At 31.7% G+C, this 20,809-nt stretch overlaps 3 protein-coding genes across 4 annotated transcripts; 1 reads left to right on the forward strand and 2 right to left on the reverse strand.

Moving 5' to 3' along the window:
* Positions 1 to 1,729: 1,729 nt before the first annotated feature.
* Positions 1,730 to 4,607, forward strand: LOC108483692 (protein CYPRO4). The gene is made up of 2 exons (XM_017787233.2): positions 1,730 to 3,501; positions 4,062 to 4,607. The coding sequence occupies exons 1-2, from the start codon at positions 1,864 to 1,866 to the stop codon at positions 4,341 to 4,343; spliced, it is 1,920 nt and encodes a 639-aa protein (XP_017642722.1). The 5' UTR covers positions 1,730 to 1,863; the 3' UTR covers positions 4,344 to 4,607.
* A 794-nt stretch (positions 4,608 to 5,401) lies between these two features.
* LOC108482404 (protein WEAK CHLOROPLAST MOVEMENT UNDER BLUE LIGHT 1-like) lies at positions 5,402 to 10,565 on the reverse strand. Its single transcript, XM_017785531.2, has 3 exons — positions 10,487 to 10,565; positions 7,370 to 8,329; positions 5,402 to 7,286 (listed from the first exon to the last, which is right to left on the reverse strand). Exons 2-3 carry the CDS (start codon positions 8,216 to 8,218, stop codon positions 5,571 to 5,573), a joined length of 2,565 nt encoding a protein of 854 aa, XP_017641020.1. The 5' UTR covers positions 8,219 to 8,329; positions 10,487 to 10,565; the 3' UTR covers positions 5,402 to 5,570.
* A 2,203-nt stretch (positions 10,566 to 12,768) lies between these two features.
* On the reverse strand, positions 12,769 to 16,538 carry LOC108480821 (UDP-glucuronate:xylan alpha-glucuronosyltransferase 2-like). Of its 2 annotated transcripts, none has more exons than XM_017783932.2 (3): positions 16,242 to 16,538; positions 15,005 to 15,617; positions 12,769 to 13,888 (listed from the first exon to the last, which is right to left on the reverse strand). In XM_017783932.2, the coding sequence occupies exons 1-3, from the start codon at positions 16,434 to 16,436 to the stop codon at positions 12,948 to 12,950; spliced, it is 1,749 nt and encodes a 582-aa protein (XP_017639421.1). In that variant the 5' UTR covers positions 16,437 to 16,538; the 3' UTR covers positions 12,769 to 12,947. The 2 variants fall into 2 exon arrangements, with proteins under 2 accessions (XP_017639421.1, XP_017639422.1); XM_017783933.2 differs by having other exon boundaries at positions 16,237 to 16,374.
* Positions 16,539 to 20,809: the final 4,271 nt, after the last annotated feature.

A 20,809-nucleotide genomic window follows, 5' to 3' on the forward strand; every position in this document is an offset into this window, starting at 1 on the left:
TTCTTCATTGTTCCGTACAAATATCTCAATTAATTAATAATAAAATAAAATAAAATAAAATAAAATAAAAATAAAAATTCTAACCAATCATGTTTTGAAATAATTTATTACTAATTAATATCATGATAGTTATCTTCATTGAAAATGATTATTTTGTCCTTGTAATATTTCAGTATTCACTTTTGTATCATTTCTCAATTTTGGTAAAATTTAAATTTAATCCTCTTATTTACCACTTATTCCATGAATTTTTATTATATATTTACTTTTTTTTAAATAAAGAAGCACAAAACTTTAAATAGAATAGATTATGTCACATTCACGATGTGGAGTGAAAAATTATGTAAAATTATATTTATTAAAAATTATGTAATAACCAAATGAAACTTTGATTAAAATGACAGAGTTGAAGTTTTAAAACCATAGCATTCTAAATTCAAATCTTACATTGTACGTGAGTTTACGTTGATTTTATATAAAAATATAAAATAAAAATACTTTTACAATAATACAATTTAATTTATAAAATTAATAACATTTTAGTCATTTTCTAATCGAGTCGATATTCGATTATACTTTTATTAAATTGATTCTAATTATTATTGGGACATTTATTGTGATAATAGATTGTATTTATAATTATACTTATAAACTCCTTAAAAAATCATTATCAATGTTACCAATTAGATTTTAGATTTCAAATAAGACAAGTAAAAGAAATCAATTCCTTAAAAATAATAAAGGATGAAATTTTAAAAGTTCGAAAAGTATAAGTACCGGAGAAAAATTAAACCTTTTTAATAATAAAATAAAGGACTCATAATTTCGATTTTCGAAATTGGCGCTCTTTGCTAACCCTTCTCTCACTCTCTCCTTATTTTTTAATTTAAAATTTTAACCCAATCATTAATTATTATGAAATAAATAAATATATCTGATAATAAATAAATTGAAAAAATATTAATAATGTTAATAATTGAATTAAATTTTTAAATAAAATTATATATATTTTAATTTTTATATATATATATTGACACAATGCTTTGAATATATTTTAAATAATTCTATTGTTCGTAATTTTAAAATTTAGTTTTGTTACTTTTATTTAAGAGAATTTAGTTAAATTATTTTTAATTTAAAAACAAGTCTAATTATTAACACCATTAGCTATTTTTATTAAATTCAAGTTTATTACAACATATTTAAAGAAAGAAAACCTTTATTTTACTTATTATTTACGGTATTACAAAATATTTTAATGAAAATAATAAAACAATTTGTTACCAATATTTTTAGAGCTAGATCGACGATCAAGCTGATCAGGCCATTGGTTTACTGATCTGACATGTTCAATTAAAAAAATTAAAAATAGAAAAAAATTGATTCAACCATCATTTCATCCGATTCATACTTATTCTCAATCTAACCGATTCAATGTCATTCTTTGGATCGGTACTTTGACTAGTTCTGGGTCAAACTTGTTTAACTAGTCAATTTAGTTCGAATATCATTATTTTTTAATTTTCATTTTCTAAAAGTTGTTAAAAATTTCAACCAAATAGGTTTCCTTCAATACTTTCCATTTAAAAAAAATTTCTTAAATAAATTCCTTGAAATAAAAATATACTTGAAAAAGAAAATTAAATTCAAAAGTTTGAATAGTGTCAAGGACTTGGACATAATTAAACTTTTTTTTCAAAACCCTAGTAAACGTGGGAAACGAAAAAAGGCCTCAAATAAAATCAGCGGCTCCCCTAATTTCGAATTTCAAAAATTGGCGCTCATTGTTAACCCCATTTTGCTTCTTCTCATTAGATCCCAGAAAAGGAAACCCCCATTTACCAAATCCTCTTTTCAGCAATAATGGGTGCCTCTCACAGTCGCGAGGAGCTAATTTCCGACTCTGATGAAGAAGAATACGAAGAAGAAGAAGAAAACTACCAAGATTCCAAAGACGATACGCCGGAAAGATCTTCTTCCGGTCGAAGACCCAAAACGCCGTCGTCTCTCGACGAAGTAGCGGCTAAACTGGAAGCTTTAAAACTCAAATACCCAACATCCAACACCCCAAACCCATCTCTCAAAAACGCCGTGAAGCTTTACCTTCACATCGGCGGCAACACTCCTAAAGCGAAATGGGTTACTTCCGAGAAGTTAACATCTTACGCTTTCATCAAGACGGCTAAGATCAACGGTCAGGATGGAGCGGAAGATGGTGAAGAAAGCGAAAACGAGGAAGAAAGTGGAGATGTTTGGTGGGTTCTGAAAGTGGGTAATAAAATTAGAGTGAAAGTTGGGGTTGAAATGCAGTTGAAAAGCTTTGGAGATCAACGTAGGGTTGATTTTGTAGCTAAAGGTGTTTGGGCAATGAAATTTTTTAGTGATGAAGAGTATAAGAGCTTTGTTAGCAAATTTAATGATTGTTCGTTTGAGAATACTTATAAGATGGAATCAAATGATGCTAATAAAGTCAAGGTATATGGGAAAGATTTTATTGGGTGGGCAAATCCCGAAGCAGCTGATGATTCTATTTGGGAAGACGCTGAGGATGCTTTCTCTAAGAGTCCACGGTCAGCGACTCCGGTGAGGGCGAATCAAGATCTAAGAGAGGAGTTCGAAGAGGCCGCGAATGGAGGGATACAAAGCTTGGCTTTAGGGGCATTGGATAATAGTTTCTTGGTTGGTGATTCAGGTATTCAAGTTGTTAAGAATTTCACTCATGGTATTCAAGGTAAAGGTGTTTATGTTAATTTTGATAATGGAAATCAAAGAAGTGGCTTGAATTCGGTGCATTCAACGCCGAGGAAGGCACTTTTAATGAGAGCCGAGACGAACATGTTGCTAATGAGTCCTAAAACCGAAGGGAAGCCTCATACAACAGGGCTTCATCAGCTAGATATCGAGACTGGGAAGATTGTTACTGAATGGAAGTTCGGGAAAGATGGAACTGAAATTACAATGAGGGATATTGCTAATGATAGCAAAGGAGCACAATTGGATCCATCGGGGGCAACATTTTTAGGACTCGACGATAATCGGCTTTGCAGGTGGGATATGCGAGATCGAAACGGGATAGTTCAGAATCTTGCTACTAGTACCCCAGTTTTGAATTGGACACAAGGGCATCAGTTTTCAAGAGGGACTAACTTTCAATGCTTTGCAACAACAGGGGATGGTTCTATTGTTGTAGGGTCACTTGATGGGAAGATTAGGCTATATTCAATCACTTCTATGAGACAGGCAAAGACAGCTTTCCCGGGTCTTGGTTCACCTATCACTCATGTCGATGTTACCTTTGATGGGAAATGGATATTGGGCACAACTGATACATATTTGATCCTTATCTGCACCCTTTTCACTGACAAGGACGGTAAGACAAAGACTGGGTTTAATGGACGTATGGGACACAGGGTAGCGGCTCCGAGGTTGTTAAAGTTGACTCCGCTCGATTCACATCTAGCTGGGGTTAATAATAAGTTCCGTAATGCTCAGTTTTCATGGGTAAGCATACATTACCCTGTCATTTATATACTGGCTTATTGCTTGTGCTTTTAGCTGCTTAGCTTCATTTTAATGTCCATGATGTAGATTCGAGTAACTTACCATCTAATTTTGTATCAAGAGCTTAGTTGTTGGTTTTGTATGTAGAGTTATTTGGTTTATTGCTTTGCTCGGATTTGATACGATACGATCCAGCAAATTTAGTTGCATTTTGTTTCCTAGGCTGCTTTAGTCCCTCAAAATTCAATTTATGTCTGCGGTATTCGATCACTGTTCCTTTCGAGTGACATCCCTATCCTTAAAATGTTCTATAGACAAGTTTTTCGGTTTTAAGTTTCGTAGAATTACAGCAATAAACTTGTGATGGATGGCTAGGTGAGACTGGAAAAGAGTCTCTAAAGACCTCATTGTCGCTTAATAGATAATTGACCAATGTTATTGCTATTGTCCTTGCCTTATGTTTTTCCACTCCGATGATGACTACTCTTTTTGTGGTTTTTCTTAGTTCAATGAATAAAATTTTTAACCATGGCCATGCGTGTTACTTTACATTAATGTAGGTTACCGAGAATGGGAAACAAGAGCGTCATCTGGTCGCAACAGTAGGCAAGTTTAGTGTCATATGGAACTTCCAACAAGTGAAGAACGGGTCTCATGAATGCTACCATAATCAAGAGGGTTTGAAGAGCTGCTATTGTTACAAGATAGTCCTTAAGGATGACTCTATTGTCGACAGTCGTTTCATGCACGATAAATTTGCAGTCAGTGATTCACCTGAAGCCCCACTGGTTATTGCTACCCCACTAAAGGTCAGCTCGTTCAGCATATCCAGCAGGCGCTGATGACATGGTTCATATAAACGCATGCTCTTCCTTTATTTGGTCGCTTTCCAAATGTAATTGAAGAAGTCGAGACTGCAATTTTAGAGCCTTCTAAAATGTTGTTTTCCTTGTTAGATTGAAGTGTTGTTTGCAAGTTTTATCTGGATAAAGACTGTTAGTGATTTCCTTATTTGCTAGCATTTTCTATTGTGTAACTCCTTATGTTATCACTTGTTACTGTTGTGTTTTAGTTCTAATTCTAAATGAAGCTGTTATTGATATCAATATTTGTATTTTGCTCTCAATATTTGGGTGTGTTTAGGATTTCTTGGTATTGTTCTCGATCGGTGTTGACTTGGTAGTGAAGTTGCACACAAGTGGCTTATTATGTCGTAAGGTATGGGCTCAAACCTTACCACCAAATGTAAATGTCTACATTTCTTTGATAAGTGATCGTGCGGGATGCACAATCTGCCTCTCAAGCAATTGATTAGATGTTTTCATTTTGTTGAACTTATTGCATAAGACATTCGAGTTCTTGTCAAAGTTAGATGACAATTCTGGTTGAAGACAATATTGAACATGTTTGGGGGTTTGTCGACTTTGTGCTCATGACTCTTGAAGGAGTCGAAAATCCCCCAATAGGGGTGAAATAGGCATGAAACTTGCCCGTCCACCATCTATGATAAGCAATTAATTTTACTTGTATAAACTTTACTATTGCCATTTGGAAGTAAGTGATTGAGTTTAGTGTTACAAGTTAAGTGATACTAATTTAATTACGAGTTAAGTGGTCCATGTTTTAACTTAAAAATATTATTATATAAAAATAACATGTATTTAAAAAAAAAAACTTTAAACCTCAGTATCCAGTCTATTGGTCATAGGTATTCATCCCACATCTCACATCGTTAGTTCGAGTTGTAAGGATTACTTGCTTGTGATGTGTGCATATTGGTAATATATTGCTGTTAAGGGTGTATGAATTGCACCAAAAAAGATTTAAGATACTTATTTTTATTGGTATAAACCCAACCCGAATCCAACCTCTATGAAAATTTCAAGAAAATAGCAAAATATAGAACCAAATATCTTTATTAATCTCAAACATTATGGTAAATCAAAATAATCACTAGAATTTACACTCAATGCGTAAACAAAATTTTAGCAGCTGTGACAAATCCAGTTTAAAAAAAATGGGAGGCGAAATCACGGCAGCAAACATAACAAAGTGGCTTCATCGATGATCTACGAGGTCTTCGATTTCCTTCGGGACAAAAACATGAATATCTTTGGGATGATCGACTTTCTCTTTTTCTTTGGTTTTGGTTCCGGGGGTGTGTCATTCATATTAGCGGTAGGAGCCGCAGGTGGAGGTGCAGGCTCAGTGTCATCGGTTTCTTTCTTTTCCTCCGTAATTGGTGGAATGTTTTCTCCGTGGTTTGGTTCCGTGTCTGTTTGTTGTTGTTCGTGTTCAGATCTCCAGTTTCTCAACTCCTGCTCTATTTTTAACTTACCTTCGTTGGCCTTATCGGCTCTCTCCATAGCGATTCTTTGTGCTTCTTTTCTTTCGGCCATCTCTTTGTTTAGTTCTTCTAGCTTTTCCAAGCTTTTCGATTGTGATTGCTTAGCTGCTTCGATTCGAGAATGGACTGCTGCCATCCTCATTTCGATCTTTTCTTCGGCTTCGTATGCACGTTTACTGAGCTGGTAATACTCTTCTAAGGAAACTGTTATCTCTTGGGGCGAATTCGCATTGCCGATGTTTTGAGCCGATTCGTTCACTTGTAATGCTTTAATGGCAGCTAAAACTAACTTCTCCGAAACATTAGCAGCTTCGATTTCCTTTTGAGCGGCAAGTAACCTACTCTCGATAGTACTTGCTCCGGCTTTCGCTTGCTCTGCTTCTTCCTTTGCTTTGATGAACTCTTCACGAGTCATTTGAGCAAGCGACTTTGCCTTCTCAGCCTCTTGTGTAGCCTCCTGCAGTGGTTTTAGCGGTGCAGGTGTCTTCTCTGTCTGTAATAGGGCGGCTTCCGATTGAGTACTTTCCAGCTTAGACTTTTCCTTTTCAAGCTCCAATTTTAATGAATTAGCAGCCGCCTTCAAAGTTTCGACTTCCGCTTTGGCTTTTTTGATATTGTTCTTCATCTCTACAAGTTCCTTCTTCGCTGAAGCAATTGCAGCTTGCATATCGGTATCAAGTTTTATTTCCGTTGGTAGCTCATCGTTCGAGTGTCCATCAGTTTTCTCCTTCATTTTATAAGCAGATAATTCGGCTTTCAAATCAAGTAACAAAGCCGAAGCAGTGTCTAACTTCGATTTCAACTCCTTTGCATAATTCACTTGCTGATTGATTCTCTGCAACTCCTCTTCACCTTGTTTTAAATCCTTCTTCCATTGGAGCGTATCTTGGTCTCGAGCCATAGCTACCGTAATCCGTTTCTCTTCTGCTTCCAAATGAGCAGCATGTGCCGATTCTAATGACTCCTTTGTCGTAATCAGTTCAATCGTTAAGTATTCCACTGTCTTCTCAACCTCTCTCGAAGCGTTAACAGCTTCTTCAGCTCTCTTAGACGCGACATCTCTCTCAACTATCAAAGAAGAATATTCGTTCCGTAGTGCTTCCAAGTCATCGGTAATGGTTGCCAGCTCCACAATCGCTGCTTCATGTCTCGCTTTAGCAACCTCGAGCTGTGTCTTTGCTGCAATGCTAGCCTCATCGGCAATCCCTTGTTCCCTCTCTTCCATCCTTAGCTTGGCAAGTTCAGAATCTTGTCTTGCTTGATCTTCTTCAGTTTGTGCTCTCTCGAGACTCACCTTTAGTTCTTCTATTAATCTCTTCGCGCTGTCTAGCTCCTTTAATACTTTAAACTTCTCCACTTCTGCTTCGTCCAACCGGTTCTTATATTCAGGCATCTCAACGTGTAATTTATCGAGTTCTTGTTCTACAAGCTTACGTCTCTACGACACACAAAAATTCACAATGGTCACTAAAGACAACAAAATCACAATTTCATGACAAACAACATATCTAAAGCTTTTACCTCTATGCTTTGCACTTTATGAGCTTTCCAATCAACAATTCCTCCGAACTTTGAGACAGCTTCCTTAACGGATTCAAAAGGTGCAGCTGTATCGATATGAATTCTATTAAAAGAAAGTTGCTTAATGAATCTTGGAGATTCAACAGAAGAATTGATAATCCTTTGATGAGGCAGCATAAAATTTTTGATTTGGGGTACACGATCTTCGGTTTTATCATCTCCTATTTCTGCCTCGTTAGAACGGTCAGCCTCGGGATAAGATAAACCAATTCCATCAAGCAGTGAATGAGAATTCGAAAGAGAATCATCACCTTGGCTCTTCTGTCCATGCAAAATATCAATGTTGGCCGCAGAATGGGGTTGAGTAGGACTGGTGGGTGATGTCGTGTATTTATTACTTTTGGAATCAAAGGAAGTATCTCGAGCAGATTCAACAAGATGTGGCACGGCAAGCTCACTCGATTTAACTTCATTTGAAGAAGGTGGCAAAATGATGTTATTGCTACTACCATTCATAATATAAGAACTAACAATAGAATTGGTATCTTCAGTATATTGTCGAGATCCAATAGCAATAGGGGGTAAAGCAAGCTCACGGGGCGATACTAAAAGGTCAATATCAGAACCTCCATGCTTCGGACTAGAACCATGATGAGGAATTATGTTCTCAAGATGATTACGTGAAATTCCAAGAGAACCAGTATTTTGAGTCTTGAAATCTTCCATTAGTCTACCTTGATGATCTGTCTGAGTTTGACCGATGCCAACTGACATAGTTGAATAGTCTTCCGGTCCTTTAGTTGGGCTATGGAAAGGATTTAGTGAAAAAGCAGGTTTAGAACTTTCCATTACTAACAAATGATAGTCAGGTTATTTTGTTCCATTACTGAATTGAAACTGTTGGAACTTCAACAACTGGTCAGTATTTAGAGAGGACGAAGATGATTCCGAATGAGTTGTCTGAAACCAAGAAAACAGAAACCGTGTAAGCTACACTGAGAAAAAAGAACACGAAAACATCACAGCTTAATCCCATCTTGTTCCTCAGAAATCCTCTGTATGCAAACCAGCAACTATATGTGAGGTGCTAAGTATTCAAGTAAAACCAAGCATTATAAATCACACAATATGTAATGCTACAACAATCTCAAACACATTTTCCTAATTCCATCTCCTATCAGCTATAAATGTTTAATTAAGAACCTAGCGTTTGGCCCATTGACCAAGGGTGTTCATCCTATACTCACATTGTGGGATCAAATTGCACGAATTGGACTGTGTGAGTTGTACCCAAAAAAAAAAAGAATGTTGAACTAAAGGTTCAGTCAGCAAACACTTCATACTAAGCAATGAACCAAAAATTTCAAAGAACATTAAGTTTACTCCCTTTTCAGGCTAACTTTCTTTCAAAATTTTCAATAAAAATAGAAACATAGCCTCCAAAATTTAACCCAAATCTCTTAAAATGTCAAAAGAATAATCCCATTAAAGATTTTTGCTAGTATTCTCAAATAAAAAGTTTGTTTATTATTATTTTTCCCCAACGAAACATTAATCATAACAACATTTTTGAGATAATGAGAAAAATTATATAATCTAGAGATTTGCTAATCCTGATAATTGCTGAACAAGAAACAGAGAATTGAATAAGAAATAAAGCAAGTAAAAGTTCACACAGCAGATCAAGGAAGCTAATCTATTAAATAAGAAGCCATAGTTAATTTGATACTCAATTGTTTTAGCAGAGCAAAAATGGAAACTAAATCAAGAAAGCCACCTTAATTACTTAAATCGATGTGGTTTAATTATGACACTAATCCCTGTACTCTTTGTAATTTTGAAATTTAATCCCTTTTCTCTTTTTTAAATTCCAGTAATTTAGTCTTTTTACTTGTCTGATTTAAAAGTTTTAGAAACTAAAGTCTGATAACATTGTTAATAGAGCTTCATGGCATTCTAATATTCAAAGATCTGATTTAAAATTCAAACAAGTAGAGAGAGTATAGAAACTAAAGGTCAAAAGCCTAAAGGTACAGGGACTGAGCGAAGAATTAGACCAATTAAGGTTATAAAATATAATGTACTCATCCAACTCAACCGCCATTTTTTTTTAAATTCTCAGAGCTTTCGCTTCCATTTCCGCGGCACAAAAAAAAACCACACGATTTGACACTTAATTCACAATCAATGCATAGATTAATGCAAATAGAGACTAAATGTCAAAAGTCTAAAAATACAGGTACTGAGAGAAGAATTAGACGAATTAACATTATAATCTATTCATCCAACTCAACCGCCATCAATTTTTTTAAAAGGAATAATATAAAATTTGAACCCTGAACTTCTCCATTAGTTGGTGCCTGAACTTGTATTCGTCAACCAAGTTGGTCTCTTCGCACTAATACTATTAGTTTGTTCTGATATGACGTTTTTAATAAATTTGATAGTGCCATGTGGCAGCCTCTTAGAATGTCACGTGGAAAACATAATTTATTATTTATATTTATAATTTATGTTTGTCAAGTGACATATTGAGAGGCTATTATGTGGCATCACTGGATTGGCTAATAGTGTCACTTTAGCACAACTAACAATGTTAGTGCGGTGATACCAACCTAGTAGATGGAATACAAGTTCAAGGACAAACTAAATGCAAATAGATAAGTTTAGGCGCCAAATTATATATTAACCCTTTTAAAGAAAAACCTTTCGCAATCTGAATAATTTCCACGGCCAAAAAAAACACATACACACTGTTTTCCACTTAATTCATAATTAATGCATATAGTAAACAGAGATTAATGCAAAAGAAAAGACTAATGTCAAAAGTCTAAAAAGTAGAGGGACCGATTGAAGAATTAGACGAATTAACATTATAATCGACACATCCAACTCAACCGCCATCAATTTAAAAAAAAAATATTCTCAGACTTTCGCTTTCATCTGAATCATTTCCACGGCAAAAAAAGAACAAAAAAAAAAACTTGATTTTCCACTTAATTCACAATCAATGCATAGATTAAACAGAGATTAATGCAAACCTAATTAATAAATTCCTTTTTTTTCTTGAAAAAAAAAAGATAGATAAACGAAAAGAGAAAAAGAAAAAGAACATACCGAGATTCAACAAGAAACAAGGAGAGGAGAATTGGAAAGGAAGCAAATGTTAATGATCTCTGAAAAAATTTAAGGTCACAAAATTAAAGGGAGAAAATAAATGAAAAATAAATTATTATTAATAATATAAAATAAAAATATAAAAAAAATTTTAAGGGTGGGGAAAATTTTGCGCTAAAATTAGAAAAAGGAAGCAGTAGAGAAAAACGGAGAGAATAACACAACACACGCGCCAACCTCGTTTCTCTCTTTTTTGACCGCTGTCTCTCTCGGCTAAGGCTAAATGCCTTTAACGGCTTAGCTCAGCTCAGCTTGTTTTTTTAAATAATATTTACCTTTTTTTTAGGTAAATTATAGAGTTAAAATTAAAAAATGGTAGTTATCAAAATAATTATCCAATTATTCAAAATTTTTTTTTGTCACCAACCGTCAGAGATATTCATGGGTTGAGTTGGGTCAGATTCGGGTCGGGTCTAAGTATGATATTAATATATTTTATGTTTGCCCAAACTTGGTCCGACCCGAAACATAGGCTTAAAATTTTATTTAAATCCATTTTAGGCCCGCCCATATTATTTTTAATTTTTTTAGAAATATTTATATTATATTATATTAATATTTAATAATTTTTATTTATATTTTATTTATTGAAGTCTTTTATATAGTCATCTTAACATCATTTTAATATTTATATTAGAGTAGTATTATATATTTTATATATGTTTATTTTTTAATATGTTCTAAATTATATAATATATAAAATAATATAATATAAAGAATTATAAAATTAAAATAAGTCGACGGGCTAAACCCGAGCCAGCCCACATTTTAAATAGGCTTAATTTTTTTCTCCAGCCCATTTTTCGGGCTTAATATTTTTACTCAAATCTTTCCAAATTTCGGGCGGACCTGAAACGATAGCTCGACCCATGAATAGGTCTACAATTATTAATGAAAAGATAATGTGACTAGTTTTAAAATTGACATAATATAGTTTTAAAATTGACATAATATCAACTTTAACCCTCAAGATTTGTATATTACATCAATTTAGTCTTATTTTTTTTATTGTGACATGTTGATACTAATAAAAAATTACATAATTTGTATCGACTATGCATTATCTAATATCGGTTTCCATGGCCCCAAAAATATACATAAAAATATATATTAGGCTTAGTTAGGTGTACCTACATAAATCTATATAATTCACTATTATATATCATATATTCTTTGAATAATCACCATTATCTCTAAATCTTTGGCATGCACCTAAATAATCAAATTTCATGTGATACACCTTCCACAAGGACAATAATCTTCAGGTGGTTGAGACTAGCAATCAAAGAGAGAAGAGCAGTTAGCTAGTGAAAACAACTTCATTCAAATTTATTTATTAACATTATATTTGGTTTTTGGCAGCAAATGATTGGAATTATTTTTTCAGGTTTTGGTAATTTGGGTTTGAGATTTGAGTTGTTACGAGTTTTGTTGCTTAATTTGAGTTTGGATAGTTTTGGGTGTAGATTGTTGAGGTTTGAGTTTATTTTGGACTTGATTTTAGGTTAAATGATTTTAAATTGACAACTTTTTATAGTGAAAATGAATTGAGTTTAATCAAATTTTTAAATTCGGATTAAAATTAAACAATATGTTACAATTAAAATATAGTTAAATTAGTAAAATGTAAATTAATTTTAAAAATTATAAAGTTACAATCCTACAATTTAAAAAAATTACATTTTATTATGATTTAATTTCAGCCTATAAAAGAAAAAATCTTGACTTCATCTTTGCAATGAAAAATTTTCATTATATTAGCTAGAAAATCAAGAATGGATAATATCATAGTATCCTTGATTCGATATTTTTGGTCAATTTATTTGAAAGTAAGAAGTCAATCATCTCAAACTATCTAATCCATAATTAAATTCAAAATAAACTCAAACCCTAACATTTTAAACTCAAAATTATTCGAAGATGAAGTAATTAGAACCTAAAAGTTCAAACTCGTGAGATATGCAATATCAGAGGCCGACTGTAATGGTGGCCAAAATTTTGGAAAATTTTTATTTTTCCTTAAAAAATTTTAGAAAATTTTAAATAGGCCCTTCAAAATTTTAAATATTCTTATTAATCTCACAAAAATTTAATTAGAACTCAATTTCTCTTAAAATATTCTCACAAACTCCTAAAATTGTTTAGAATTTATTAGATCCAAAATTTGATCCAAAGATTCGCACTGAGCAATATGTTATCATGAAGTCAATATTTCATTGCAATTTTTGTAACTTCGGATCAAGAATAATGGATGATACCATAACTCGTTTGCTGCAAGATAATATTTGTACAGATAATATGGTAGAGTCATCGACACATAAAATTACAAGCAAAAACATGATCTTGTAATATGTTCCCTATACAAGCAAATCAAACCCAAAAAAAACTTCAAAATTTTTTTCTATTTCATCAAATATTTTCGTCTAGGATCCTTAATATTGATCTTCCAATGCTTATCTTTCAACCCAATTTCTTTAGCTTTCTTCCTATCTGCATCCAATTGCGCTTTTCTTTTCTTCGTTAACCCACAAAACCTCTGCAATTTTTCATCCATGGCGTCGTGAAATTTCCACCATCTTCTATGAGCTACATCACTAGCAAAGATATGGTGATCCTCTCGGTTCCAGTTACAGTCATAATCCCTATAACAAAGCCATGGCTTTAACCCCAAGTAATGAATGGAATAAAGCTTGGGTGGCTCCGCCGCAAAGAGTTGGTTCTTCATCTTTGTTTCCGCCGTGGTGTTAGACCAAAAGTTCTTAAGAAAATTCACTCTCCTCGGCAACCGGTGCCACCATACGAACACTTCGTTAAGGTAACCTTGATCACCACCATTATACGAAATTATTTCGTCACGTTTGTCCATTAAAACTTTGAACGTACAATTCGATGGCTCGATTATCATTATGCCTGAATTGAATAACCAAACGTCGTTACCGGTGGCCGTCAATTGAGGGAAATGGAAAAGATGGTCGAGGTTTTTTAACACTATGATGTCAGCATCGATGAAGATAACCTTTTCGTAATCGGTTAGTTGCCATAGTCGGAACTTGCTATAGTTGTATTCGTTGTAGGTGTGTTTTTGGGCTCGAGGGTTTCGGATTCTTTTGATGAAACGGAGACGCCAACCGGCCAATTCGAGAGCGTGACGTTTCGGTTCGGAGATGGAGTCGTCGAGGAGGAGGATTAAGTCGCGGTTGGTGCCGGATTTTAGGAGGCTTTGGGCTAGGGTTATTGCACCACAAACGTAGGATTCCGAAGAATGTAGTACGGTTGCATACGCTTCACGTTTGGGGTTCGTTGTATGTTTTATCTTGGTCACATCGAATTCTTCGTGGTTACCTGAAATTTTGATTCATTTTGTTGTTATTAAATATGGAATAATTAACTTTGGTATCATCCCACTCTATTTTAGTTAATCATAAAAAGTCAACAAATTTAATTCATTTTATCTATACTTAAAACAACTCAATTTTAAATGATTTGAGTTATGACTTAGCTCAAATAACTTATACTCTAATTGATCTAAACTCGAATATAAAATAATTAAATTTTTAAAATCTGAAATAATTCAACCTAAATTGTCCGTAATATTTATGATGCTTACTCACAAAAATTTATAATTTAGTTCTATAAAATAATATATTAAATTAATTATACGACATACTTACAATGTGGGTGAAAGAAAAAGTTTTATATTATAATAATGTTTAAATAATTATCCCATGCATCGCTTGAATAATATTTTAATCATCGCTTGTCACATCCTCGATTTACTTATAGAGTTTAAAAACTCCACAAACAATGTATGAAATAATTTTATATTAATATTTATTATCTTTTTAAAAATAAATTTTAAATAATTTTAATTGAATTAATATGAAATTAACTCGAGAAATTAAATATCGTAACTACTCCATGCCTTACACTTTGTCAATGGCAAGTAAAGTCAATTTTAGAATTGGTATTTGAAGCTTCCTAAGTATATATATCAACATCAATTACCCCAACTACTACTTATATTAATTCAATCCTATCCTTACTTAAAACCCATATTATTTTCTTCATCCTCTCGTTTTCATCGCCCAACTTTTGTCGTTGAACAACTTAGAGGGAATAAAAAAAAAAAAGCTCAATTGCTATAATTTTTATGAATAAATTAATATTTAATTTTTAAACTTATAACTTTTTTTAATTTAGTGCTGGAATTTTACTTGGTACACATTAGTCATGGAACTTGACAACTTTGTTTAATTTTTTTTTATTTATGTGACAACCTTATACTCTCATAGGACTAAAATTGAGAAAAGTTGCCGAGTTTCGGTACTAATGTAGACAAACAAAAATTCAGAGACCAAGCTGGAAGAAATTGTCAAGTTTCAGGACTAAATGTTGCATTATCTGTTTTCTAAACACACCATAGGAAATTTGAAAGCTAGGAAAGGATCATCATCATACCTTGGCCCCATAATGGCAAAGCTAACTTGCATGACCCAACAGGTAATCCGATTTTTTGTTCTAATTTCTCCACATCTGGTTCGTAGTACCACCAATCCCCTTCTTGTTTTACCAAATCATTGCACCTAAACAGCTCCAACATTGGTCTGCATTTGCTCGTGAACACCACTTTGATCTTCTTCTTCTTCTTCTTCCCATTTTTAACTGCCATTTTTGCTGTTATTAGATGAACTTGGAGCCTAAAAACATCCCTAGACCATCCATTAATGGGGTACTTGCATGGTAGCTTAGCCACTATCAAGTCCATGTTAGGGTACTTATCGAAATTTGGCATTGGGAACTCGGGACACTTTGGTACCTCAGATTCTTCCTCTTCATCAATCCATTCAGGGAACAAGTCTTGCCATTTGAGAGCCTCGGGAACTCGATCGAAATGGACTGGGATCGTCTCACCGTGTTTTCTCCATTGGCTAAGATCTTGATCACCTTCAAAGTTCACCATCCCAATCTTCAACCCTCCACCAACTCCATCAACAAAACTTGGTACCTCTAACATAGTCAAATTCTTCTTAATTGGCTCCAAAATTTTCTCCATTTTCACCCCTTTTCCCAACTACATACCAAATCAAAAGCATCACACAATATAAACAATTACTCTTATACAACATGATACATACATATATGATGAACCTAATACATACATCTTTGACCTAATGATCATGTGTTCACTCTACAACAGGGAGGCGAAAGCTAAAGGAGCAGATAGTGGCCTGGGCCCCTCTCAAATTGGTAGATTTTTCGTTTAGTCCCTTAGAATTTTATGAAATTTTAAATAGTATAATAGTAGAATTGCATTTTGTCCCCCAAAATTATGATTCATCTCTGCTCCCTCCTAAAACAATTTTCTGACTTGGCCCAGGGACAAAGCCAGAAAATTGCTACAAAGGGGGCCAAAGATGAATTATAAATTATTGAGAGGGAAAAATACAATTTTACCATTATACTAACATATAATTTCATAAAAAAATAAGGGGTTCAATGAAAATTTTACCATTTTAGGAGGGGGCCAAGGTAATTGCTTACCTCCCTTTGCCTTTGTTCCTAGCTTCGCCCCTTATAGCCCACGTCGTGGGTTTCGATTCAAGTTGCTGGAATTACGTGCTTGTGGTGTGTGCGTGGCAGTGATTTGCTCCTACCAGATTATATATATATATAATATTGAGTTAGCTCACCTTACCTTGTGATGGCACTCACGAAATGAGCATCTAACCAGAGATGCTGCATTTTGGAAATAAAGAGAAGAAGATGGTTGCAACAGAAGAGAAGCATAAATGACTAGAAAGAAAGCAATGAAAACAAGGTTGATCCTAATAACCAGAGCTTTTGATAGTGTTGCCGCCTTCATTATTTTTAGGACACCTAGTTCCACCATGTTTAAACAAAGCAATACTGCCTACCTCAGTGCAAACTCAATATATACATATATGTATATATATGTATCTGCAAGTATGATTATGATGATGATTTTTAAGTTTAAAATAAGGAACAATAATGGATTATATTATTTTGATTTGACTAGAAAATTAAAGGGTTTTTTCTTTCTGAGTGGGGTGTAGTGGTTAGAGAGCTTAATGAAGTGTAAGTGTACGTGAAACTTTTAGAGTAAAATTTAAATGAAAGTCGGCTATTTTGAGAGTCCTCCATATGTCGTTTCCTTTAGTTTTCATGAGTTTTTGGTTTTTTTGAATTACAAGAAGAGGTAAATCCTAAAATTAATGCAAACTCAAGTCACACTTAAAATGGTAAATACTCTAAATTTTAAGTTGACATATTCTTTTTCTTTTAAACTTTTAATATTATAAAATTGTCACTTATGTTAATTTCGTTAAATAATTTTAATGTAGATATGAGATTTATTTATTTTATATATAATTATTGGCATTTCACGTGTCATCATTCTATTAGAATTTCTTGTTACTAATAAAATTCAATGATGTAATTTGATAAAATTAATCGATTGTGACACAATAAAGTTTATGTTAAATTAAAGGATGAAAATGTAAATTTCCTACACAAGTTCCTAACTTACCATCATATTGGCCAATAATTTCATATATCATCAGATATAATTTTAATAATTATTTATAAAATATTATTTTTATAATTTAGGATTTATTTAAAAAGCTGCAATGTGCTTTTTTAATTAATTTTATTTTTCAAATTTACATGCTAATTTTGATTTAATATATAATGTAATTATTTTTAATTGTACATATTTTATAAACTATTTATTTTCGTTTTAGATAAATATAATTATTTATGTATACGATATACAAAAAATTAAAATATATTATGTCGATATAACGTGTCGGTGATTTGTGAAAAATAAAATAAAATCAAAATTATATATATATAATTACAAAAAATCATATTGCACTAAAATTTACGTGTAAGTGAATAATTATAATATGAATTTCTTAATTAGGGTAGTTTAAACAGGCCCCCAACAACCATTTTGGTTGGCCTGTCAACTTCCTACATGAAATGAAGATGTCCCTTTTAGCCGTTAGACAAATATTTTAACTTATACAATCTATTGGTAAAACTATCATGGAGGCCCTTGAATTAAAAAATAAATAAATTGGTCCCTAAACGTCATCATGAGATATACATAGCATGTCATGTGGAATCGTCTTGTTATTTTGTCAACTACGCTAATTTTTAACAGAAATGACCAATTTGCCTTTTGATTTAAGGTACAAAAATTCATTTATCTATTTTTTGAATTAAGGGGGTAAAATATAATTTGATTCTTAATATAGGGACTTCTATGGTAGTTTTACCTATATATATATATGCTAATTGACTGGCTCTACCAGCTGCATATGCTTTCGTATTGGCAATTTGTTCCTTTTTATTAAACAAATAAAAATTCAATATAATGATTTAATGAATCATTTAGGTTGGCCATCGTTATTGTCATAACTAATCCCTTATTATTTTAAAGATAATTTAATAAACAATCCATAAAAATAAAAAAAAAATTGAAAAAATTGAGTTCAACTAATGTAGGTGATTATTTAAATATAATAAAAAGTACAAAATTCGAATCCCGTATTGGTCTGATGATCAAAGTATTTATTACCTAAGTGTAACTTAATTTGAATCGTACTAGTTACCTTACTGTTAAGGCTACAATTTTCAATTTTTAAAATATATAATATTTATGTCCCACGGCATATATGCCAGCTTGTTGTTGTTGATAATTACAATACTGGAGTTTGGTGTATGAATGTACATACTCAAATTATTTGGGAAATAAAGATTCCACCATTACTTTATTTTTGTATAGAAAACAAAAATAGGTTAAAATATATTATAAGTTTTTGTATTTTTTATAAATTTTTATATTTTTATTTTAATAATTTAATCCTTCTATTTTTTATTTTAAAATTTAGGTTTAATTGTTAATATTTTTAATTTTTTGTTAAATTTGTTGGTGTGATAATTTGAAATAAAAAAATATTTGGTAACCATGTGACTAAAAATAACGTTGTAGTGGACTTCAATTTAATAGATAGTGTTGACAGTTGAACCTGAATTTTAAAATTTAAAATTAAAGGACTAATTTCTTAAAAATAATCAATACAAAAATGATTGAGTCGGCCAAAATATATATCATTTCGGACTTGAATTTGATATATATATTTTAATATCATACTTGTGTTTTTTTCAACATGGTACATGTATTTAATAAAAGTTATACATTTTGTACCCAAATATAATAAATATTATTTTTTTAGTGTTTAACTCAGGTTTCAAGGATGAAAGATAATTGCTAAATTTCTTAGGTTTGAATTTTCACGATTTAGTATTAATTGTGAATTTGTTTAACTTGTTAAATATAGTTTGATGGTTATGTTTTTTTCTTGAACTTTAGAGTTGATTTGATGAAAATTAATTACTAATATTATTAATAAATTATGAATTTTCATCAAATCAATCCTAGAATCAATTAAACACTAATAAATTAAAGCTGTTACTTTTAAATACTAAAATGTACAGTTTTTGCCAAATATATGTACCTATACAAATATTATATAAAAAAATGTCGAACTGAAGTATCGAATAAGATATTAATCCGAAAAATATTAAAAGAGAGATGAAAAATGTACTTTGGGGAGGGGATGGGGTGTTATATGTCGGTTTGCATAATTTATGAGGACTTAAAAGTTGGATTATGTACTTACTTAAAAGAGTACTTTTTTGCAAACAATGTGTGGAAATAAATGTTGCCATTTCTTCAAACTCTTCCTTAATGTTGAAGGAATACAATTGTGAACTCTAATTACTAGTTATTGTATGGCAACCAAAACCGTTGACACACATTGATGCATTTCAACAATTTTTGTCAATGAGGTATTTGCTTTTAAGAAAATTATCACGAAATAATGATTTTTTTTGGTCCTTTAATTTTACAAAAAGTTATTTTAGTCTTTTATTTAATTTTATCCTTTTTTGTTTATTGAATTTGTATTTTTTATCAGATCACTTTAAAAGAGATGGAAAAGTTAATGTTTCTTAATTTGTTGACGTGGCATACAAGTGAATTGCTATGTAAGTGACATGTCAGCATTTAATTAAAATTTTAAAATTAAGAAAAAATAACAAATAAATTTTAAATAAATTTAATGATTTCTAATTTTTAAAAATAGTTTTTATTGAATTTTAAATTTTAAAAATAATTAAATGTTGATGTGTTATCCATGTGAATGGAATATCAGCAAAGTTATAAAACGTTAATTTTTTCATTTATTTTGGGGTGATTTGACAAAAGTACAAGTTTAAGGGCTAAAATGATAAAAATTAAATGGAGGGTTAAAATGACTTCTTTTATAGAGTTGGAGGAATAAATAAGTCATTATGACAATTATCATTGTGGGATATTTTATATTTCACAAACGGATTAAGAGTGAAACATGTGCTATTTAGGATATAATAAGGAAATAAAAAAATTAATATATAAATAATTGAGTCACTTGTAAAAATTCTATAAACTGTGTTCTAGATAATTACCTTTTGATTTAATGATAAGGTTAAAATTTTAAAATTTTGAGATATTTAGATTCAATCTCACTATATGAGAGTCCTGTTAGATTTATTCTAATTTTAGGTCTCGATATATTTTGATTGTCAACCTGATCAGAGATAGACTTTTATAAATTCCATTTTATGAGAACATAAAAAAAAAATAAATCCAAGTAGAAATGTCTTTTAATTTTCTAAGGTCCAATTGGTTATTAACAGATTGTTTGGTAGCTAGTTTATGGGCTTCATCCCAACTCAATACTTGGTGTCATTAATGGGTTTGAAATGTTATTCAAAGCCCATTGAAACCCAATAATTTAATTCACTTGCATTACATTATAAGAATGTGAAATTCTATTTTTAGTCTTTGTATTTTGTGTAAGTGCTGAATTTAATCTAAATACTTAAATTTGGTCAATTTTAGTCTCTATTAAAATTTTAAATTTTTATCATGACTCAAATGGAAGCAATTAAATTATTTGGTTAAATTTTGCTATTAGTCCTATACTATGTATAAAGTTGTAGATTTATTCCATGTTTTCCACTTGAATTATTCTTAGTCCTTGTACTTTTTAAATTTCGAACTATCAATTTAGATGCAAATGACAAGCTTTAAATCTATTAACTAATTTTTTTGTGAGGACATTAAACGTGGTAATATGTTTACCATATTAAAATTTGAAAATAGAAAATCTTAACTTAATAAATTTTAACAAG

Source organism: Gossypium arboreum, chromosome 6, assembly GCF_025698485.1.
Source record: "Gossypium arboreum isolate Shixiya-1 chromosome 6, ASM2569848v2, whole genome shotgun sequence".
NCBI lineage: Eukaryota > Viridiplantae > Streptophyta > Magnoliopsida > Malvales > Malvaceae > Gossypium > Gossypium arboreum.